General features: G+C 34.6%; 1 protein-coding gene across 4 annotated transcripts in view; it reads right to left on the bottom strand.

Annotated features, from left to right (window-relative positions):
* Positions 1–7,044: 7,044 nt before the first annotated feature.
* Positions 7,045–25,038, bottom strand: part of LOC123536749 (harmonin-like) — a 78,743-nt gene continuing 60,749 nt past the window's right edge. For 2 of the 4 annotated variants that reach the window (XM_045320140.2, XM_045320138.2), the window contains exons 11-22: positions 24,437–24,543; positions 23,421–23,435; positions 21,249–21,331; positions 18,802–18,948; positions 17,854–18,038; positions 13,781–13,804; positions 12,669–12,746; positions 12,067–12,114; positions 10,564–10,672; positions 9,953–10,068; positions 8,639–8,691; positions 7,045–7,803 (exon numbers count right to left, since the gene is read on the bottom strand). In XM_045320140.2, coding sequence (XP_045176075.2) covers positions 7,791–7,803; positions 8,639–8,691; positions 9,953–10,068; positions 10,564–10,672; positions 12,067–12,114; positions 12,669–12,746; positions 13,781–13,804; positions 17,854–18,038; positions 18,802–18,948; positions 21,249–21,331; positions 23,421–23,435; positions 24,437–24,543 — 978 coding nt within the window. In that variant the 3' untranslated portion in view covers positions 7,045–7,790. The remainder of the gene's footprint in view (positions 7,804–8,638; positions 8,692–9,952; positions 10,069–10,563; positions 10,673–12,066; positions 12,115–12,668; positions 12,747–13,780; positions 13,805–17,853; positions 18,039–18,801; positions 18,949–21,248; positions 21,332–23,420; positions 23,436–24,436; positions 24,544–25,038) is intronic. The other 2 variants (XM_045320141.2, XM_045320143.2) reach the window with 2 other exon arrangements.

Below are 25,038 nucleotides of genomic sequence, written 5' to 3'. Positions count from 1 at the left end.
TCTGGGTTAGGTGGGGTCAAAAACTAGATCACCAGGTCAAATCAAAGGAAAAGCTTGTTAACACTCTAGAGGCCACATTAATGACTGTATCTTCATGAAACTTAGTCAGAATGTTAAACTTGATGATCATTAGGATAATTTTGAATCTGGGTCATGTCGGGTCAAAACTAGGTCACCAGGTCAAATCAAAGGAAAAGCTAGTTAACACTTTAGAGGCCACATTTATGACCATATCTTGATGTAACTTGGTCAGAATGTTAATCTTGATGATCTATAGCTCAAGTTCAAATCTGGGTTAGGTGGGGTTAAAAAAAAGGTCACAAGGTCAAATCAAAGGAAAAGCTTGTTAACTCTAGAGCCCATATTTATGACTGTATCTTCATGAAACTTAGTCAGAATGTTAAACTTGATGATCTTTAGGACAGGTTCGAATCTGTTTCATGTCGGGTCAAAAACTAGGTCACCAGGTCAAATCAAAAGAAAAGCTAGTTAGCACTTTAGAGGCTACATTTATGACCATATCTTAATGAAACTTGGTCAGAATGTTAATCTTGATGATCTTTAGGTAAAGTTTAAATCTGGGTCAGGTGGGTTCAAAAACTAGGTCACTAGGTCATATCAAAGGAAAAGCTTGTTAACACTAGAGGCCACATTTATGACTGTATCTTCATGAATCTTAGTCAGAATGTTAAACTTGATGATCTTTAGGTCAAGTTCGATCTGGGTCATGTTGGGTCAAAAACTAGGTCACTGGGTCAAATCATAGGAATAGCTAGTTAACACTTTAGAGGCCACATTTAGACCATATCTTAATGAAACTTGGTCAGAATGTTAATCTTGATGATCTTTAGGTCAATAGGTCAGGTGAGCGATAATTTGAGCCTAGGACCCTCAAACTTGGTATGGAAATGGCCCTGACTAGGTCAAAAGGGGCTGTTACAAGAAAATGTTTATCCTGTGTATGCCTATGTGCTCTATGTCAAAACTTGATCATATCATTTTGAGCAATGGTACTCAGGTGAGCGATACAGGGCCATCATGGCCCTCTTGTTTAGCTCACCTGTCACAGAGTGACGAGGTGAGCTTTTGTGATCGCGCAGTGTCCGTCGTCTGTGCGTCTGTAAACTTTTGCTTGTGACCACTCTAGAGGTAACATTTTTCAAGGGATCTTTATGAAAGTTGGTCAGAATGTTCATCTTGATGATATCTAGGTCAGTTTCGAAACTGGGTCACGTGCCATCAAAAACTAGGTCAGTAGGTCTAAAAATAGAAAAACCTTGTGACCTCTCTTGAGGCCATATATTTCATAAGATCTTCATGAAAATTGGTCAGAATGTTCAACTTGATGATATCTAGGTCAAGTTCGAAACTGGGTCACGTGCCTTCAAAAACTAGGTCAGTTGGTCTAAAAATAGAAAAACGTTGTGACCTCTCTAGAGGCCATATATTTCAAAAGATCTTCATGAAAATTGGTCAGAACGTTCACCTTGATGATATCTAGGTTAAGTTCGAAAATGGGTCACGTGCCATCAAAAACTAGGTCAGTAGGTCAAATAATAGAAAAACCTTGTGACCTCTCTAAACGCCACATTTTTCATGGGATCTGTATGAAAGTTGGTCTAAATGTTCATCTTGATGATATCTAGGTCTTTTTTCAAAACTGGGTCACGTGCGGTCAAAAACTAGGTCAGTAGGTCTAAAAATAGAAAAACTTTGTGACCTCTCTAGAGGCCATATATTTCATGGGATCTATATGAAAGTTGGTCTGAATGTTCATCTTGATGATATCTAGGTCAAGTTCGAAAGTGGGTCACGTGCCTTCAAAAACTAGGTCAGTAGGTCAAATAATAGAAAAACCTTGTGACCTCTCTAAAGGTCATATTTTTCATGGGATCTGTATGAAAGTTGGTCTGAATGTTCATCTAGATGATATCTAGGTCAGGTTCGAAACAGGGTCATGTGCAGTCAAAAACTAGGTCAGTAGGTCTAAAAATAGAAAAACCTTGTGATCTCTCTGGAGGCCATATTTTTCAATGGATCTTCATAAAAATTGGTCAGAATGTTCACCTTGATGATATCTAGGTCAAGTTTGAAACTGGGTCACGTATCTTAAAAAACTAGGTCAGTAGGTCAAATAATAAAAAAAACCTTGTGACCTCTCTAGAGGCCATACCTTTCATGGGATCTGTATGAAAGTTGGTCTGAATGTTCATCTTGATGATATCTAGGTCATATTTGAAATTGGGTCAACTGCGATTAAAAAACTAGGTCAGTAGGTCTTAAATTATTAAAATCTTTTGACCTCTCTAGAGGCCATAGTTTTCAATGGATCTTCATGAAAATTGATCTGAATGTTCAACTTGATGATATCTAGGTCAGTTTCGAAACTGGGTCACGTGCAGTCAAAAACTAGGCCAGTAGGTATAACAAGAGGACCATGATGGTCCTGAATCGCTCACCTCTTCCCACATGACCCAGTTTAGAGTATGACGTCGTTTTTTCTATTATTTGACATAGTGACCTAGTTTTTGAGCTCATGTGACCCAGTTTTGAACTTGACCTAGATATTATCAAGATAAAAATTCTGACCAATTTTCAAGAAGATCCATTGAAAAATATGGTCTCTAGAGAGGTCACAAGGTTTTTCTATTATATGACCTATTGACCTAGTTTTCGAAGGTAGGTGACCCTGTTTTGAATTTTACCTAGATATTATCAATGTGAACATTCTCACTAATTTTCATGAAGATCTCATGAAAAATATGGCCTCTAGAGAGGTCACAGGGTTTTTCTATTTTTAGCTCACCTGTCACAAAGTGACAAGGTGAGCTTTTGTGATCGCGCGGTGTCCGTCGTCCGTCGTCCGTCCGTGCGTCCGTAAACTTTTGCTTGTGACCACTCTAGAGGTCACATTTTTCATGGGATCTTTATGAAAGTTGCTCAGAATGTTCATCTTGATGATATCTAGGTCAAGTTCGAAACTGGGTCACGTGCCATCAAAAACTAGGTCAGTAGGTCTAAAAATAGAAAAACCTTGTGACCTCTCTAGAGGCCATATATTTCATAAGATCTTCATGAAAATTGGTCAGAATGTTCACCTTGATGATATCTAGGTCAAGTTCGAAACTGGTCACGTGGGTTCAAAAACTAGGTCAGTAGGTCTAAAAATAGAAAAACCTTGTGACCTCTCTAGAGCCATATTTTTTCATGAGATCTTCATGAATATTGGTCAGAATGTTTACCTTGATGATATCTAGTCAAGTTCGAAACTGGGTCACGTGGGGTCAAAAACTAGGTCATTAGGTCTAAAAATAGAAAAACCTTGTGACCTCTCTAGAGGCCATATTTCTCAATGGATCTTCATGAAAATTGGTCAGAATGTTCACCTTGATGATATCTAGGTCAAGTTCGAAACTGGGTCACATGGGGTTAAAAACTAGGTCAGTAGATCTAAAAATAGAAAAACCTTGTGACCTCTCTAGAGGCCATATTTTTCATGAATCTTCATGAATATTGGTCAGAATGTTCACCTTGATGATATCTAGGTCAAGTTCGAAACTGGGTCATGTGGGGTCAAAAACTAGGTCAGTAGGTCTAAAAATAGAAAAACCTTGTGACCTCTCTAGAGGCCATATTTATCAATGGATCTTCATGAAAATTGGTGAGAATGTTCACCTTGATGATATCTAGGTCAAGTTTGAAACTGGGTCACGTGCGGTCAAAAACTAGTCAGTAGATCTAAAAAGGAAAACCTGTGACCTCTCTAGAGGCGATATTTTTCAATGGATCTTCATGAAAATTGGTCAGAGTGTTTACCTTGAAGATATCTAGGTCAAGTTCGAAACTGGGTCACGTGGGGTTAAAAACTAGGTCAGTAGATCTAAAAATAGAAAAACCTTGTGACCTCTCTAGAGGCCATATATTTCATAAGATCTTCATGAAAATTGGTCAAATGTTCACCTTGATGATATCTAGGTCAAGTTCGAAACTGGGTCACGTGGGTTCAAAAACTAGGTCAGTAGGTCTAAAAATAGAAAAACCTTGTGACCTCTCTAGAGCCATATTTTTCATGAGATCTTCATGAATATTGGTCAGAATGTTTACCTTGATGATATCTAGGTCAAGTTCGAAACGGGGTCACGTAGGGTCAAAAACTAGGTCATTGGGTCTAAAAATAGAAAAACCTTGTGACCTCTCTAGGGGCCATATTCTCAATGGATCTTCATGAAAATTGGTCAGAATGTTCACCTTGATGATATCTAGTCAAGTTCGAAACTGGTCACGTGGGGTTAAAAACTAGGTCAGTAGATCTAAAAATAGAAAAACCTTGTGACCTCTCTAGAGGCCATATTTTTCATGAGATCTTCATGAATATTGGTCAGAATGTTCACCTTGATGATATCTAGATCAAGTTCGAAACTGGGTCATGTGGGGTTAAAAACTAGGTCAGTAGTTCTAAAAATAGAAAAACCTTGTGACCTCTCTAGAGGCCATATTTATCAATGGATCTTCATGAAAATTGGTCAGAATGTTCATCTTGATGATATCTAGTCAAGTTTGAAACGGGGTCACGTGCGGTCAAAAACTAGGTCAGTAGATCTAAAAATAGAAAACCTTGTGACCTCTCTAGAGGCGATATTTTTCAATGGATCTTCATGAAAATTGGTCAGTGTTTACCTTGAAGATATCTAGGTCAAGTTCGAAACTGGGTCACGTGGGGTTAAAAACTAGGTCAGTAGGTCTAAAATAGAAAAACCTTGTGACCTCTCTAGAGGCCATATTTCTCAACGGATCTTCATGAAAATTGGTGAGAATGTTCAGCTTGATGATATCTAGATCAGGTTTGTAACTGGGCCCATGTGCGGTCAAAAACTAGGTCAGTAGGTCGAAAAATAGAAAAACCTTGTGACCTCTCTAGAGGCCATATTTTTCACGAGATCTTCATGAAAATTGGTGAGAATGTTCACCTTGATGATATCTAGATCAAGTTTAAAAGTGGGTCACGTGCCTTCAAAAACTAGGCCATTAGGTCAAATAATAGAAAAACCTTGGGGACCTCTCTAGAGCCATATTTTTCAATGGATCTTCATGAAAATTGGTCAGAATTTTTTATCTTGATGATATCTAGGTCACATGTGCTCAAAAACTAGGTCACTATGTCAAATAATAGAAATAATGACGTCATACTCAGTTCAACACTGGGTCATGTGGGGATAGGTGAGCGATTCAGGACCATCATGGTCCTCTTGTTATACCTACTGGCCTAGTTTTTTAAGGCACGTGACCCAGTTTCAAACTTGACCTAGATATCATCAAGGTGAACATTCTGACCAATTTTTATGGAGATCCATTCACAAGTATGGCCTCTAGAGAGGTCACAAGGTTTTTCTATTTTTAGACCTACTGACCTAGTTTTTGACCGCACATGACCCTGTTTCGAACTTGACCTAGATAACATCAAGATGAACATTCAGACCAATTTTCATACAGATCCCATGAAAAGTATGGCCTCTAGAGAGGTCACAAGATTTTTTTATTATTTGATCTACTGACCTAGTTTTTGAAGGCACGTGACCCAGTTTCAAATTTGACCTAGATATCGTCAAGGTGTACATTCTGAGCAGTTTTTATGGAGATCCATTCACAAGTACGGCCTCTAGAGAGGTCACAAGGTTTTTCTATTTTTAGACCTACTGACATAGTTTTTGATGGCACGTGACCCAGTTTCGAACTTGACCTAGATATCATCAAGGTGAACATTCTGACCAATTTTCATGAAGATCTTGTGAAATATATGGCCTCTAGAGAGGTCACAAGGTTTTTCAATTTTTAGACCTACTGACCTAGTTTTTAAAGGCACTTGACCCAGTTTCGAACTTGACCTAGATATCATCAAGATGAACATTCTGACCAATTTTCATAAAGATCCCATGAAAAATGTGACCTCTAGAGTGGTCACAAGCAAAAGTTTACGGACGCACGCACGGACGACGGACACCGCGTGATCACAAAAGCTCACCTTGTCACTTTGTGACAGGTGAGCTAAAAACAGAAAAACCTTGTGACCTCTCTAGAGGCCATATTTTTCATGAGATCTTCATGAAAATTAGTGAGAGTGTTCACTTTGATGATATCTAGGTAAAGTTCAAAACAGGGTCACATACCTTCGAAAACTAGGTCAATAGGTCAAATAATAGAAAAACCTTGTGACCTCTCTAGAGACTATATTTTTCGATGGATCTTCATGAAAATTGGTCAGAATTTTTATCTTGATAATATCTAGGTCAAGTCCAAAACTGGGTCACATGAGCTCAAAAACTAGGTCACTATGTCAAATAATAAAGAAAATGACGTCATACCCAAAACTGGGTCATGTGGGAAGAGGTGAGCGATTCAGGACCATCATGGTCCTCTTATTTACTTGAAATGATCATTCAATCTGCTGGCAAATTTTCATTGAAATATGTCAATATCTGACAAAGGTATCAATGGAAAAAAAAAAAGTGCAGTTAGAAAAGTAGACATTTAAATATGCATTATGGAAAGACAGGCACTTTTTCAAAAGCACTTTGATGTTTTTCCAGCTTAAATGGTGGTTTATGCAGCAGTTTGTTTTGTTGCCCTCGCATGCTCACCAGTGCACTGTAACGAAACAAAGTTTTGTGTGTCTTTTTGGTGGGCGCGCCAACATAAGATGAAACTAACAATGCTGACAGTGCGGGCGCCAGGATGACACAACAATATGTACTACAAAAGCCACACACCTGCCAATGTGACATAATAAAATTACCTAAATCAGCCACCATAGTAAAGAGTATTTCCTATGCATGCATTTCCTTTTCATCACCAGGCATGTAACCCTTGATAGGGAAATATTGAATCGAGACCACCAGGAAATAATTCAAGTTCATTTGCATCAAATTTCAGTTTCAACCAAAACCATTTCTTGATTACTTGAATTGTGGATTTAAAATTTAATTTTTATTTTTTATTTTGTTGGGTTTAACGTCGCACCGACACAAGATTTAAAATTTAAAGATATCATACAGGTATATTGGAGTTTTATTCATTCATCTGGATTGACAAAACTATGAAACTCACAAAATTAAGTCCACAATGAATGATAATTTAACAGTACATTTTTTTGTATATAATACTGAAAACCTGGCATGAATTTGATTTTAATTAAAAATGGTGTACAAAAAATTACATCATTATTATAGTAACAGTTTTAAAAAAGATCATTGCTGATAAAAGATGGATGAACGTTGTGAACAGCCGATATAGTGTACATCAATGTTGTTGAAAAAACAGTGGCTTAGTCCCAGGTGGAAATTACTATCTGGTCATTTTGTGAAGTCCTTCCTTTTATTTATGCTTCAGGAAACCAAAATTTAGGGGGAAAGTAGGTACAACCATTGAAAAATAAAAACCCTATGAACTGTGCACTTGCTATGTAGTGTTTGTGGTATCTTTTTCCTTGTTTGGCACAACCACTTAAAATCACTGATTTGACTGTTTATGCTGAATCTTACAATTTTCAACACATAACGTTGACAATTTTGTTTTAGTATATTGTATAAAGAGTTCAAAATAAAAGTATTAAGAGAAACTTATAATTAATTTTCAATATATGGCTGACAGGAATTTCTTGTCGCCTGTGGTTGTTGTAGAGGCTAAATACTAGTATGAGACACTAGTGGATATATGTAATAGGAACACTATCACTAGAATATATACTGTATTGTTCTGAGTAAACACTTTGCTTGTCCACTTCCAGATGATCCAAGTCAGAAGAAGGTACTGAAATGTACAAAACGGTGTATTTAGTTATACAGATTATGTGATTAAGTTTTGTTAGTACACCTTTAAATAGCATTTTAGTTACCAATATATAAAAACTGTATGTCTGACATGGTTACCATTGAATATGGAACTTCTAGATAGATAATTCTTGGAACTTCTTTCCAAACTAACCAGGTAGTCTCAATAAAGTTAAAGATACTGAAACTAGCTGTATACACACTGCAACATTTCATATAGTTTTCAACTATCGTATTTTAATTGGTAGAAAAGACATTAGCGCCATCATAAATATATCCAGTACAGTTTCTGTGATAACAATATTTGCATGCATTTAAGTGAACAATGTCATTTTACCTCTAGAAAGCCTGTTTAGATAGAGAAAGAGAAGAATTATTAGTCTATGTGTCTGTACTTCAATACCATAATATAGCTGTAGTGCTTCAGTATAATTATGTAATTTGAGATGTTATCCAAGATGTTAATAGTCAGTAAAATTATGAACATGAAAATAGGGACCGACTGACAAATCTTATGATTTAGAAACATGTCAAAAAAACTTGTTGAGGAGTTCAATTCATTAATACTATTGAGACAGTGAAACAGAAAAGAAATGTCTCTCTCTACGGACAACATGGTTCACTCAGAAACAAATAAGGAAACAAGTATAAAAACTCAAAAACCAACTTGCTGACTCCAAGCTGACTAAAAAAAGCTTGTATTCTAAAACCTGTCTCCAAATTAAATTTTATAATATTGCTGTAATTTTTCAATCAGCCTGAACCCCTGATTGTAAAAATTAACAACATATTAGTAACAGGACTCCAATACTTACACTTCATCATCGTGATTCAAGTCAGATTCTACAACAACAAACGTAATGCCATCCTGAAACACAAAAGAAGGCACTCTAGTTTTATCTGATACAGAAAGGAAATGGTCAGTGAAGATTTACTGCACTACTTAACAGAAAGCAAAAATTTAAAAGCTTATCTTCGTTTTTGTTGGGTTTTAAGTCACAGCAGCACAGTTCAGTTGATATGGTAGCTTTCCAGCTTATATGGTGGAGGAAGACCCAAGGTTCCCCTCTAGACATTACTTCAGGCACTAAGGTAGTAATACAAACCATCTGCAAACCAGCTGGAAGGCTTACATGATGATATATTAGCAGGGCTTGAACCAACAGAGGTGAGGGGCAAGTGATTTGTTGACAAATTTTGATCAATCAGCAACAGAGGTCCCCTTAAAAATGTCTTTGTCTCATTTAATTAACTTTGTCAACAGATATTAAGGTAGTTCTGCACGTTCAGATCGAAATATTTTCTACAAAGTAGAATTTGATTAAACCCCGATTTTTCAAAACTTCAGAATATACTTAGATAACGCAGCAAATAAAAAAGATAGGGTCATGGTGCTTAATTTTTTGCTAGACTGATATGAAAAATTTAGGCCTCACGCAATTTTTCATAATGGGAGTCTATTTGAAAATCATAACTTTCATAAGATATTCGCGAATAGACATTTTTCTACAGTATATTTTTATGAAACTTCTCACAATCCTAAATAAACATGTGGCCTTTAATGTGGTAAATAAAATGTAGAGGTCTGTGTGCTTATTTTTGAGATATCTGACCATGATTAAAGCGAACCGCACATTTCATGCTAATTTTAAGACATTATTTTGAATTATTTAACATCAGATGTTTTATTATCATATTTAAACTTTAAAAAGATAGTAACAGTGCATTGTAATAAATTAACTCACTAGTTGCCATTAATTCATAAAATGATTTTCATTTCCGTACGCCAAATCCAGGTTTTATTCTACGTTTTCCAGATAAATGACGTTACCCCATCACTTCTGGTTTATCAAATATGCAGAACTACCTTAAGGCAGTAAGGACACAATTTTAACCCTTACCCTGCTGTATTTCTAAAATGGACTGGTCCATTATTCAATTTGGGCAGTACCACTTATTACTTAAAGGGGTGTTCACTGAAAATTTACAGACTGAACAGTGAACAGTGCAGATCATGATCAGCCTGCATGGATGTGCAGGTTGATCTTGGTCTGCACTGGTCGCAAAGGCAAAATCACTTGCCACCAGCAGGCTAAAGGTTAAAGACAATAAAACTGTATTCTACCTACCCCTGGGAGACATTCTTGTTCTACCTGCCAGAGTTTCTCATTAGCGTCTGCCAGACTGATACTGTCCAAACTCTCACCGTTTACCTTCAGAATCTGATCACCCTTCTTTATCTTGCCTGAATTCAGAAAAAATGCATATTCTGTCAAAAGGCATGGCAACAAATAGCAATATTGGTATTTGAATGTTCGGTTAGCAATGCGAACAAATATTCTAACATTCCGTTATCAACAACAGAACTCAAGATCTATTTCTTTCTATTATATTTAACCAACTGGAAGTAGTTCGGACCACAAACTTAGACAGAATCATTACTTTCATCATCTTTTCCAACTTAATTGCCAGAATTCCATTTTTTTCACAGGAAAATGGGGAGCTACGTAGACCAAAGGACCAAAGATGCCTGTGCTAGTCGGGGTCGGGGATGAATTGTCAGCCACATGAGCTACTTCTTCGAACTTTTCACTATAAAGCAAGATGTTTTGACACCGCACAAATAACTACAGTCCTCAAAATGGAACTGCACATTTATATTTGCAGAAAAGGGAAACTTCTAAAGACTACACCATTGGACTGATAAATACAAATTTATAACTGCATGAATTCCACCTACCATTTTTATCTACAGCACCTCCTGGGAAGACCTCTGAAATGACAATTTTCCCTCCAAGTGGAGAGTCTGTACCACCTTCAATCTCAATATCTAAAGGTGTGCTTTCCTCCTGAAAATTACATGTACATTATTAATATATTCCAATCACCTAAAGTAAGTTTTTTTAGGCTGATATGCATGATTTTTGTACCACATTCCATGATTTGTCTTCTTTTGAATATGTAGGCTAGTAATCATCTTTTTATTTTGTCTCCAGTGTTACCAGATAAGTTAAAGGGAAAGGAAATGTTATTCTTATGTTAATTTCTTCTTTTAGGATTTCTAAAATCATTCAAAGAAGTGAAAAAACTTTCAAAATCGGCTTAAGAATGAGACAGTTATAAGCGTTTTAATATTTGATCAAAATGGTGGCCATTTTGTTTCCATGGCAACAAAAAACAAAATGCCAGATTTATTTTGGATTTACATATTTCTGTAAAATAATGTCTCGACTTTTTACATATTTGACCTGTATTTACATATTTCTGTAAAATAATGTCTCGACTTTTTCCAGCTATAATGAAAGAAATTACAATGTTTACATCTTACACTCAAGAAACATAAGAAAATAATCATTTAAAAGATTATTTGCTAAATAAAGAATTCAGCAGTGTGTAAATGATGTCACAAACACACTAAAATGGCTGCCTCTATGATCAGCCATTTTCCTAAATTTCAAACTGCCATATCTTTTTCAATAGTGGTCCGATTTTAAAAATTCTTTCAGCGTTATGAAAGGCTTGCAGTTGACTTTCATATAAAATTAACTTACTGTCAGACATTCCTTGTCCTTTAACTAATATGTACAACCTCTCCATCAATAACCATTGTGTTACTACCAATTTATTAAAATGCTGACAGGAAAGTGTAATAAAGTTTGTTTAAGGAAAGCATGATTTTAATAAAAAGTATGGCAGATGCTTAAATAATTCAGTTTTTTTTACATATCTTTAGAAATGGTTTGAATTTTTTACAGGACATCTTCTGAGTATGCTTTCAAATATTAGTATGTTGTCTTGACAAACTTTTCTAATGTATAAAAATATGTATTATGTCTGATTTTCACAATTGATTGGTTATGGAATTATACAGCTAGCAAGAAAGCACTCTGACTTTGGAGACTGCAAAGAATCCTGCCACTAACTCTTTGTGGATTAACCTCCTGCAGACCACCATAACACTGTCGAAAAAAAAGAGTTCTTCTGGCCTACTCTGGCATCTCACCCTTCTAGATACACATCTTTATTTCATACTTTTAACCTTTATATAAACAGAGGCAATACTTTCATTTTTCAAAGACTGTCTGCTGATCACGCACAGTTTTAACCATATCAAGAAATCACTACATGGAGGGAACCAATTCCTAAAGAAGATGATATGATGATGATGATGATGATGATGTAATGATTATGATAATGATGATGATGTGATGATTATGATGACGCTGAAACTCACTGGACTTACCAAAATCACTACAACTTCTTTCATTTTACCACCACCTCCAAATGATGTCTGCAAAAAATATGAACTGACATTACTACAATCAGCTGAAATAAGTATGGTATACAATCAAACTTCTTCATCTTTTATACATCACAAAAATAGGTACACCGGGTATATAAAATGTATGTCCTGACACTACTCTACCCCTACCCTGCCCAGTGTGCTAAATAGGTCAAGCACAATACTTCTAGGTTCAGTTCACACATAAGGCATATGTTCATTCTGATGACTAGATTGTAGACATCATGTACAAGGTCAATTGTCATTCTGAGTTCTGATTCCAGTACAGTGTTAACTTACAAGTACAGAACAGATTAACCTAGGCAAGAATTCCAGAAACACTGGTTGTTTTTGGGCTACTAGTAGCCTATATGCTGCAGAAAATAAAGTTTCCTTGCCACTGCATATAGCTCAATTCATAGGTACATGTACTATTGAAATATGGCTTTAACAAAACTAACTAAAGAGCTAACTTGGTAACCTGGAGCTTCTTATTGTGATTACAGGTAAATAAGTGCCCTATCAACCATATGCTTACTATATATAATGAGCTTTTAACATACCTGTGCACCCGGTGCAGCTCCTAGAAGAGTAGGTTTCATGGAGTTTGAGGGTCCAGATCTTCCAGCTAACACCGCTGACTGCAAGGAAAGATGAATTATCTCCAAAATATTGAGGATACCTTACATGTTGATAGTTTTTTCTAGCATAGTCAGCAGTTTTAGAAGGAAGACATTTAAGCTTTAAAATGAAAGATGAATTTTTACAGGTCATTAAAGAAAGAATCCAGCTATATGCAATGCAGCCTTGTCGAATTTCTTTAATTTCATGAAAACTGAATGAAATAAAATATACTGTGAAATCATTTAATTTCGTGGGCACGAAATTTCATGGTTTTGGTCAAACAGCAATTTTGTAGGGAGTTGAATTCGTGGATTTCAACTTTTGAACATAAAATGAATGGGAATTTTACTTGTTCGTTGGGATAAAATTTCGTCGAAATCCACGAAAATTAGTCCCCCATGAATATTAATGATTTCACAGTATCCGAAATACCACAATTTTAGATGTACCAAAGGTTATGCTGAAGATGCAATTTCAAGTCTCTATTATCACTAGCAGTATAATTGTGGACAAACATGAAAGAAAAACATTTTAAAGTAGTGAATTATTTGTAATACAGTGTTAGTTTGCTGAACTCTTCAGTTTAATTCCAAATTATTAGAATAGACATGTACTTGTATATGATTACTTCTAATTCAAGTAATAAGCTAGTGTTGAAGTTTCATAAGTTTTGCATTCACAGAAATATGATTATGTAACAGGTGTGCTCCGACAATTACATGGAAATCAAGTGCAAAATACATGGTTTGATGTGCAAGGCTTTTCTTGTAAGAAGGTTCAATTTTTATATCTTTCCTAGGAAAAGCAATACATACATTTGTATATAGCCTTCCAAAGTCAAAGGCATATTGGTTAAGTAAGGACAGGGAACCAGTGAAATTTCAGCAAATTTTATAATGGTCTTTACCCTTTTCAATGTTAAATCAAGAAAGAACTATATTTAGGTTTGACCAGATTTGGAACAAAATGCTGTAACTAATTAGTAAGCTGGGCTAAGTTAATTACTAACTGATAAGTCAGTTATGTTCAGTGGGACTGTGTGTTAGCTTACCCTTTCTCTGAATAGTTTAGCGAACTATCAAATAAATCATTGGTGAAATCAGTATATCATACAACTGACATGAAATTTAAATACTAGTACCTAATTTTTACTTTAATTAACTTAACTATTAAACTAGTCTCTAAAAAGAAATCTAGAATTAATTATTTTGTTGCTAACCTGCCAGGTTTTAATGAAAACCCATTTGCAGAATAAAACAAACAAGAGGACCATGATGGTCCTGAATCGCTCACCTCTTCCCACATGACCCAGTTTGAGTATGATGTCGTTTTTTCTATTATTTGAAATAGTGACCTAATTTTTGAGCTCATGTGACCCAGTTTTGAACTTGACCTAGATATTATCAAGATAAAAATTCTGACCAATTTTCATGAAGATCCATTGAAAAATATGGTCTCTAGAGAGGTCACAAGGTTTTTCTATTATTTGACCTATTGACCTAGTATTCGAAGGTACGTGACCCTGTTTTGATCTTTACCTAGAAATCATCAAGGTGAGCACTCTCACTAATTTTCATGAAGATCTCATGAAAAATATGGCCTCTAGAGAGGTCACAAGGTTTTTCTATTTTTATACCTACTGGCCTAGTTTTTGACTGACGTGACCCAGTTTCGAACTGACCTAGATATCATCAAGGTGAACATTCAGATCAATTTTCATGAAGATCCATTGAAAAATATGGCCTCTAGAGAGGTCAAAAGATTTTAATAATTTTAGACCTACTGACCTAGTTTTTGACTGCAGTTGACCCAGTTTCAAACTTGACCTAGATATCATCAAGATGAACATTCAGACCAACTTTCATACAGATCCCATGAAAAGTATGGCTTCTAGAGAGGTCACAAGGTTTTTTTATTATTTGACCTACTGACCTAGTTTTTTAAGGCACTTGACCCAGTTTCAAACTTGACCTAGATATCATCAAGGTGAAAATTCTGAGCAGTTTTTATGAAGATCCATTCATAAGTATGGCCTCTAGAGAGGTCACAAGGTTTTTCTATTTTTATACCTACTGTCCTAGTTTTTGACTGCACGTGACCCAGTTTCGAAACTGACCTAGATATCATCAAGGTGAACATTCAGATCAATTTTCATGAAGATCCATTGAAAAATATGGCCTCTAGAGAGGTCAAAAGATTTTAATAATTTTAGACCTACTGACCTAGTTTTTGACTGCAGTTGACCCAGTTTCAAACTTGACCTAGATATCATCAAGATGAGCATTCAGACCAACTTTCATACAGATCCCATGAAAAGTATGGCCTCTAGAGAGGTCACAAGGTTTTTCTATTATTTGACCTACTGACCTAGTTTTCGACGGCACGTGACCCAGTTTCAAACTTGACCTAGATATCATCAAGGTGAACGTTCTGACCAATTTTCATGAAGATCTTGTGAAATATATGGCCTCAAGAGAGGTCACAAGGTTTTTTTATTTTTAGACCTACTGACCTAGTTTTTGACGGCACGTGACCCAGTTTCAAACTTGACCTAGATATCATCAAGGTGAACGTTCTGACCAATTTTCATGAAGATCTTGTGAAATATATGGCCTCAAGAGAGGTCACAAGGTTTTTTTATTTTTAGACCTACTGACCTAGTTTTTGATGGCACGTGACCCAGTTTCAAACTTGACCTAGATATCATCAAGGTGAACATTCTGACCAATTTTCATGAAGTTCTTGTGAAATATATGGCCTCTAGAGAGGTCACAAGGTTTTTCTATTTTTAGACCTACTGACCTAGTTTTTGAGGGCATGTGACCCAGTTTCGAACCTGACCTAGATATCATCAAGATGAACATTCTGACCACCTTTCATAAAGATCCCATGAAAAATGTGACCTCTAGAGTGGTCACAAGCAAAAGTTTACAGACGCACGGACGGACGGATGACGGACACCGCGCGATCACAAAAGCTCACCTTGTCACTTTGTGACAGGTGAGCTAAAAATCTTGTAAAACTCTTTGAATAAAATTTCATATTCACATAATTATGTCAGGACAATGAATACCCAATTTGAACTGGAAAATCTAAGCAGCTATTTACTGCTAGTAGCCTACAAGTTTCAACTAAAAATTTAGTTAAACTATTACAATGAAACAAAACATATCCAAACATATATCTATGGCACACATTGACTGTTAACAAGCATGACATAATTTGCGGGGTTAATGCAAAAAGGTACCAAATGCTGATAATTAAAGAAGGTTATGATACCATTTTGCAAACCCTGCAATATTAGTAGTAGCATTATTTTTCTACTGTTACAATAGTTTCACACATTTGTTTTAGAAATGTTAGTAAAAAACTATATATGTTCAATGAGTAGTCAAAGAGTGCTGAGGTTCAGCAGGAGCAGCTAGGAGATATCAAAATTTTTAAAAGTGGAACTTGGTGCAGAAATTTTGCTTCAATGAGTAATTCACTAATTCTACTTGACTAGTCTTGTCAAATGTAGTTTGTATGTCCTCAAAATCAAGTAGGGTTTTATCGCTTTATTTTCAAAAGAAAAAAGTTCAAAATATTGCACCATTTTTCCACTTGCACCATTTGCTGCTCCACTTGCACACCAGTGACTACACAATTGTATAAATTTGTACCTAATTCAGCCTCTCCAATTCTTGAGATTTAAAGACACTGAAAGGGTAGATTTTAACAATTAAATGTGTGGCCAATTGCTGTCTCCTAAGTAACAAGAATTTAATTTATTATTCTCTCGGTGATATCACAATGTTGTATCATTTTTGGTGGTGTACAAAATGGTCAAATTTTTAAAATGACCATATTTTGTTATGGGATTACTTAGTGACTGGACGATTCCACTGAATTTTATCCCAGTAAGTTGATACTTACATAGTTCAGTATGTACTACATTTGCATAAATGATATTGAGTGTTTGAAATTATTTTTTGTCCAATGGAATTGCAGTATTTCTCAAATTACTGGGAAATTTATTTTGGTAAATCAACATTTACTTCCAGTCATTTATTAACACTAACCTATATGTATAATTGTATGATGTACAAGTGTAAGCACAAATGCATGTCACAATAATTCTTCCTTAAAAAAATAATGTGAGCATTTAAAGAAAGAAACAACTGTGTAACAAATCTGCTTAAAAAATGTGTGAAAAAAATACAACAGCTTTATTCTTCAATTATTTTACCACAGACTTAGAGCTGATATCATATAAATCAATGTGGCGCCAGGAAAGATGATTTTGTTTATCCTGATCACATTGTCTTTGATTGAATTGTACTCTACGATAGAAATCATTCTCCTTCTCCCTGCATTTCTTAGACATTGGAATCTAATAATATAGTTCACACTTTTATTTTCACAGTGAAATAAAATTATGTTTCATAAAAACAGGTCAGTATGGATTCATGTTTAACAACTTTACATCAGTAGCATTACACAGGGTTTCCTGTTTTTACTATGTTATGAACTTTGTAAAATATTGTGTATTACTTTACAGTTTAATAAAAGTTTATCTTTATTAATAAATTAGTGTTTCAATGAAATTTAAACCTGAATTATCTTAATAAAATAATAGCATGGTGATATCCTTAAAACATTAATGGAGCTCTGATTAATAGAAAAAGGCACATAGGTGGAAAGGAAAGAGAAAGCAAAATTAGAACTTTCATAACATACACCCAAATTAAACTGAAAATTTATCAAAATACAGTCATTTTTTACATATACAATGAATAATTATTTAATTTACCAATTTTATTCATTTCCTTGTTAATGCATATCCATATACAACATAAAAAAACAATTATTTGCATTTTACAATCATTCAGGTTCTATTCATTTTCTAAAGCACTATGACATCTACTTTCGAAATGCTGCAAAATGTCACATAAAAGTAAGATACTGAATACAAAAATACAGTACATACAATTACTTACATTAGATGGCAGTCTATTTTTATGTTTTGAAACAGTTTTACCACATGACAAAATAGTTTTATTGGGTCAGTGAAAGTTTTCTAAACAAATTCCACTGTTCTGATAAAACTAATACATACAACAAGTAACAAAGTGAAAAATATACCTGTTGTTTCTTTGCAATAATTTCTTGTCTTTTTCTTTCTTCTTCCTGTTCTTGTCTTCTAGCTGCCTCTTCTTTCTTTCTTTTTTCTTCTTTCTTTCTCTCCTCTTCTTTCCTTTTTTCCTCTGCTCGAGCTATTTCCTCCTGTTGTATTCTAAGCTCTTCCAACTGACGACGCTGCTCTTCTACTGAAACAAAAAGATAATTATTTCCTATCTCTGACAATGCTGCTCTTCTACTGAAACAAGGAGATACTTATTTCCTATCTCTGACAATGCTGCTCTTCTACTGAAACAAAGAGATAATTATTTCCTATCTCTGACAATGTCGCTCTTCTACTAAAACAAGGACAATTATTATCTATCTCTAATGACTCTGCTCTTCATCATCAACTCCTTAACTGCCTCACTCCGTATTGCTATCTTTTCAATATTTCAAATTCTGTTTCCATTAGTTAGGAATTATACATCAAAAGTAAAAGTAAAGTTAATTAGTGACTTAAAGGCAATATGTTAAATTTATGAAATGAATCACGTAGTCTGAGTAACATATACAGAAGAGCACTTATAAGCTTAAGTTATGTGACAGGAATGTAAAATGCAAGAAATTCAGCAGTACCGTATAATCATAATCGCTAAATATCCACCTAAATTATACCTATTTATGATAGTTTATATTGCATATATGATTCTTTCTGTTTTAAACATTTGAAATCTTCACACTCATCTGTAGGCATTCCAACACCATTGCTATGAGACAGTCTCCTGATTAGACTTACCAGTAGTCTCTGTGAATGATTTTCTCAGCCAAGTACCTAAAGCCATAACTTTGTGCATTTTCAGAACCAAGAGGACCATAAACTTCTCCAGCTTTAATGGCTCTGACTTTCAAGTAACAAAGATAATAAAACTACCCGGGTATATGATTGGTCAGTGTTAACACCTTTCTTACCCTTCCTTATCTGTTCTTCTTCCTCCCTGATTCTTTCTTCCTCTTCCTCCGCCTCTCTCCTCTCTTGTTCCTCCCTCTTCCTCCTTTCTTCCTCCATTTTTTTCTGAAGTTCATGTTGTCGAAACTGTTCTTTCACTGCTTCCTCAGCTGTAAACAAAATATACTTTCACATGAAGAGCTCCCCATAAGACAGTACACTTCACTATCTGACACTTTCTATGTGAAACAAAGGCTACAACTTTCAATACAGTCGGGTAAGACTTTTATTAAGGCAATGATGACAACTTAATTTCATTGTAGCAAAACTTTAAAAAAAAATATATGGATATGTTAGTATATATGTTGAGTAGGAAGCCTTGTATAAAGTTGCTATCCAATATATAGAGTTGTTACTGAGAGTTGTTAACCAAATTTTCTAAGTCAAATAGTTTCAATCCAATATATATAGAAGTTTCTGGGATACAGCTTGATAGTCGCATGCAAAACCTTAACAAACTTTTTTTCGAGAGTCGAAAAAGGACTATAATTAAATTCAACAAAGAATTTTTTAACTTAGTTATTCAGTAATGTGTTTGGGGTGGAGGGGAGGGGATGAGGAGGTGAAGGTTTAGATATAATGCATGAAACATCAAGAAACTGAAACTAAAGAAAAATGGGTGGAAGTCACTCAGAGAAAATAAGCAACAATATCAAGAAAGAGAGAAGCATTTCTATATCCCACCACTTTCACTTCACAAAAAGGAATAAAAAATATACTCGACAAGAGCTGTCACTAATGGTGACAAATGCCCCTACAGCGCCTTGACCTTTGACCTGGTGACCTTGACCTTTGACCCCAAAGTCAATAGGGGTCGTGTACTCAATAAGTACTATTAGCATGTGAAGTTTGAAGGTCCTGGGTGCAGTGGTTCATGAGTAAAGTGCCTTCATGCAAAAAGTTAACATCGTGACGAACGAACGAACTAACGGACGGACTGTTGAAAACTAATATGCCTCCTTTCTGGGGCATAAAAAGAATAAAAGAAACAGAAGGTTGCAATCTTATTTGTATTAAAACATGTCAAAGTACAGAAAGGGAGATAGTTTTACCAATGGGGCATCAAGAGTTATGACACTTAGATCAAACTACTGAAATCATGATGGCAAAGATAAGTGTAAAGTATGATGTGTAGTGACTGAAATACTAACTCAAGGACAATGCAAACAGTATGCTTATAAAGAAAACTTTTTTCTCTAAGACAGTGCTAGTTTCATTTGAAATGTACCAGCAACCTATATGCATGTTGTGACATAACTTTTCAGTTTTCCTAACCGGGGCTTAGTTTTGCTGTTTTGTCATTTTCTACTCTGATCTGCACACAAATTACATATTTAAACTGTTAAAATTGTTCAATCTTACCTCTGACTGCTAAAAATTAGCAATATTTAGGAGGCTAACAATATGCATTTTTTTTTAGAAAAAAAAAAAACACCCAAAACAGTGGAAATGAGATATTTTTTGGTTTTATCCATTTAAACAGCAAACCTGCGATAAATTTTTCATTTTCTATCAAAGTCTAATCAAAACAGCCCAATCACACACTCATCTGGTCAGATTTCAATTTTTACCAATGTTCCCTTATAGGCATGAACACACTAAATAACTGGTCTTCTTTATTCTGTATAAAACTGACAAATTTCCAACGGCTGCAGCACACAGCAGGACCCATTTTAAATGAACGTAACTTACATTTTCCTGAAGAATATTGTCAGTGCTGAATGAAAATCAAAAGTGGGGGTCATGTTTGATGCCAGAAAAATACTTTCAGTCAAACACACAAACTGCAAAATCAGCTAAAGATGAGATCCAAAATTGTAGTGTTGGTATATGAACTAAGATTCCATGACAAATTCTGTCATGCTATCATTTCATTATGAAAATGCTTCCTAAATGTCCAGCATAGATCTATCAAGTGTTTTCAGCAAAAAATTGCAAAGAAAATAAGCAAAATAGCTCTAAAGAGCAAAAAAAACCCAAAAAACTGAGAACTATTTGGAACCGCCATTATGCGACTACCATTGTTTTCACACCATTTTCCTATTTAGTGTCTGTATACCTTATATGAGAATACTGAAAATGTAAACACCATCTCTGATTAATGGCCAGCAGGGAAATTTTAAAACTAACGAAGTAAAACAATCTTTGGTTGCTAATCGTTTGAGAGGGCTAAAAATCACTTATCAACTTGTGATTAAGAGACAGACACATGTACACAATCCCCAAGAAAACTATGAATGGCATGTAAAATTAACACATCTGAATAAACTAAACTTATAAACACAATGAAAATACAAACACAAATTGTTCATACCTTTTGGTTTGTGCACTTTTTTGTAAGAAAATGAAAATATCTGTCTAAGGTAAACTTATGAACAGGAAAGTAACTGTACAAAAGAATTGTTAATACCTTTCTGTTTCCTTAACTGTTCTTGTTCTTCTTCCCAGTTCTTTTTCTCCACCTTGGCATACAAATCTTCCTCTAAAATTTCACTATCGATAAAATAAACAGAAAATATACACTGATTACAGGTTGACAATTTGCATGATGAAAATATTGTTTTATAAAAAAAATAAATAATTACTTGAAACTGGGTATACATTTGTTTTTGTTGCTTTGATCATTAATTTAAACAAAATTATAAAAGTATAATATTACAATATTAATTTGATTTATCAAATATTCCAAAATTAGAAGTCTGGCTTTAGTATAAAGTCCAAGTGAGTTTCTAAAGATTTCATTAAAATGCATACTTACTGATAAGATGATTGCAACTGAGAAAGTTTGGGGAAAATCTTTCTTCTGGTTAGCATGAGATAACAAAGAAGCCTTAATTACAATATAAACAGAACATTTATAAGCTATTAATAGTACCTTTTTCCAACAACCATGCAGTGTATATTTGATACAAGTGAAAACAATGTGGAAGCCTCTTGGTTAAATATTTTGTAACATACAAAAGACATGTACTTGAAAAGGTTAAGCAAGGTGGAAGTTTCTGTGTTAAATATTTTGTAACATAAAAAAGACATGTTCTTGAACAGGTAAAGCAGTGTGGAAGCTTTTTGGTTACGTATTTTGTAACATACAAAAGACATGTTCTTGAACAGGTAAAGCAAGGTGGAAGCTTCTTGGTTAAATATTTTGTAACATACAAAAGACATGTACTTGAACAGGTAAAGCAAGGTGGAAGCTTCTTGGTTAAATATTTTGTAACATACAAAAGACATGTTCTTGAACAGGTAAAGCAGGGTGGAAGCATTTTGGTTACGTATTTTGTAACATACAAAAGACATGTACTTGAAGAGGTAAAGTAGGGTGGAAGCTTTTTGGTTACATATTTTGTAACATACAAAAGACATGTACTTGAAAAGGTTAAGCAAGGTGGAAGCTTCTTGGTTAAATATTTTGTAACATACAAAAGACATGTAGTTGAAAAGGTTAAACAGGGTGGAAGCCTCTTGGTTAAATATTTTGTAACATACAAAAGACATGTTCTTGAACAGGTAAAGCAGGGTGGAAGCATTTTGGTTACGTATTTTGTAACATACAAAAGACATGTACTTGAATAGGTAAAGTAGGGTGGACGCTTTTTGGTTACATATTTTGTAACATACAAAAGACATGTACTTGAAAAGGTTAAGCAAGGTGGAAGCTTCTTGGTTACATATTTTGTAACATACAAAAGACATGTACTTGAAAAGGTTAAGCAAGGTGGAAGCTTCTTGGTTAAATATTTTGTAACATACAAAAGACATGTTCTTGAACAGGTAAAGCAGGGTAGAAGCTTTTTGGTTAAATATTTTGTAACATACAAAAGACATGTTCTTGAACAGGTAAAGCTTGGTTAAATATTTTGTAACATACAAAAGACATGTTCTTGAACAGGTAAAGCAAGGTGGAAGCTTTTTGGTTAAATATTTTGTAACATACAAAAGACATGTTCTTGAACAGGTAAAGCTTGGTTAAATATTTTGTAACATTCAAAAGACATGTTCTTGAACAGGTAAAGCAGGGTGGAAGCTTTTTGGTTACGTATTTTGTAACATACAAAAGACATGTACTTGAAGAGGTAAAGTAGGGTGGAAGCTTTTTGGTTTCATATTTTGTAACATACAAAAAACATGTACTTGAAAAGGTAAAGTATGATGGAAGCTTTTTGGTTAGTTATCTAGGTGTGTGTTTTTAGTAGACACAACAAATCTGAATTGGAAGATAGGAAAATGCGTGCAACAAGTTTTTATTGAGTCACAAAAGAAAGGTAAAAAGTGCACATGATACAAAAGTTACAATAAATACAACAGGAAACTGCAAACTAAACTCTACAACATGGTCAGATCAAGATGCAGACAAGGTATCTCAGAAATCTGAGACAGATATTAACTATGAAGGCAGTATGTATTAAGATGAGTGATCAAGCACACACTGAAGAAGAACATTTTTTTTTTTTTGGAAAGAGCAGACCAAGGTTTGACTTTTGAATTTTCAAATATTGTTAAGAAAGAATGTCAAAATACAGCATCTTATGTATATCTAGTTCAGTTTGCAGGTTTACAAAATGAAGTTGATGTTTTTCCTTACCAGATAACTTCCCCACTATAAAATAAAACACATTCACATCATCTTAAAAATCATTAATACATAACATTACACAGCAAAATATCTACCGGTACATATAGAGCTACACAATAAGACTGCTAGATAAAACCTGAATCCTAATTAATACCTGTACCTTAGATGGTCTATGAAATGTAATACATGACTGCAGTTTTATTATTTATATAAAAGAAGCATCATCAATGCAAAAGATATTCTTCCCATAAGGAAACTGTCACTGCTATAAGATTCAACTGTTAGAAACATTGTTCTTGCAAAAAAAACAACACAATTTACTGCCTAAGCAAAAGTTTGCAAGTACAAGTATCTCCACAGTATTAAGCAAACTGTATATGCAGATATGAATATTACAAAGTATAAATATGCATACAGTATATATCACACTATCATAATTATGTTTTTCAAGGTTTCAGTAAAGCTCATTTTCAAAAGCAACAGTAACCATCTGATCTAAACCGGCATCATCATCATCATCATCATCATCATCATCGAATTCCTCTGGTTCCAGATCAGCAAATTTAACAGCTTTTTTCTCCTTGTTCTTTCTTAACCCAGCAAGAACTCCATGTAATTCAGTGCTGAAGTCAAGGTTTTTCTTATCTGCCTTCTCTGGTCCAGTGTTCTGATTCTTCAAACTTTTACCTCTGTTTTCAGATTTAACTGTAAACTCAACTTTATCATTTGATGCTATAACATCATCATCAAAATGTTTCAATGATTCATCAAAATTCATGATTTCTGTCATTTCATCATCAAAGTTAGTTTCAGTTTGACCATAAGCTTCAGCAACAGGTTTGGAAACTGGACTCCCATAACCATGCATAAAACCCGTGTGCTTCTCCCTAATGTCCTTGGACCAAGGACTTGCATTAGTGATTTTATAATTATCGTTATCATCAATGACCTCGATCTCATGATCATCACTAGTGACTTTGACCTTGTGACTTTCATTTTTGACCTTGACCTCACTGTAGTCATACCTGTCTTCCTCCTGTGGCTGGGGTTGGGGCTCTTTCTTAGTCTCTTTCTTGGCAAGAGCAGGGCTTTCTCCCAAATTCTTCTGTTTTAAGTTCAGCAATGGCAAACCCTGTTGATACATATTATAACATCAAGTAGTACTACAAAAGGAAGTTTAAAACAATAAAAGTCAGGTAGGGGCAGCTGTCATATTTACTGAACCATACTCTCTATATGGAAAACTAGAAAGACTTGAACAATCTCCAAACAACCCACCATCTATAAACCATGTTTTGTGAAAAAAAATCATTGTACTTGTAAATTAAACACTGGATCTTTTTTGTGACTGACAGAGGGACAGACAGCTGGATGAAAAATAACAGAAATTGGACAAAATAAAAAAAAATGATGTCCATATTTTACATTTTGCCTTCTATGTTACAGGTTTCATGAAAAAAAACATCTCTAGTACGGTTAAAGTGACTGAAGAATCCAACTTTTGTTACAGAAGGTCAAATAAACAAATGGACAGAAAAATGTAGAAGATAAAAATGTGCATATTCTCCACATTCCTTTCTATCTCTGTACTAAGTTTCATGAAAATGTCTCTAGTATTCTAAAGCTA

Source organism: Mercenaria mercenaria, chromosome 17 (genome assembly GCF_021730395.1).
Source record: "Mercenaria mercenaria strain notata chromosome 17, MADL_Memer_1, whole genome shotgun sequence".
In the NCBI taxonomy this organism is placed as follows: domain Eukaryota; kingdom Metazoa; phylum Mollusca; class Bivalvia; order Venerida; family Veneridae; genus Mercenaria; species Mercenaria mercenaria.
Note: the sequence above shows the minus strand (reverse complement) of the source record. Positions and strands in the feature narration are given on the sequence as shown.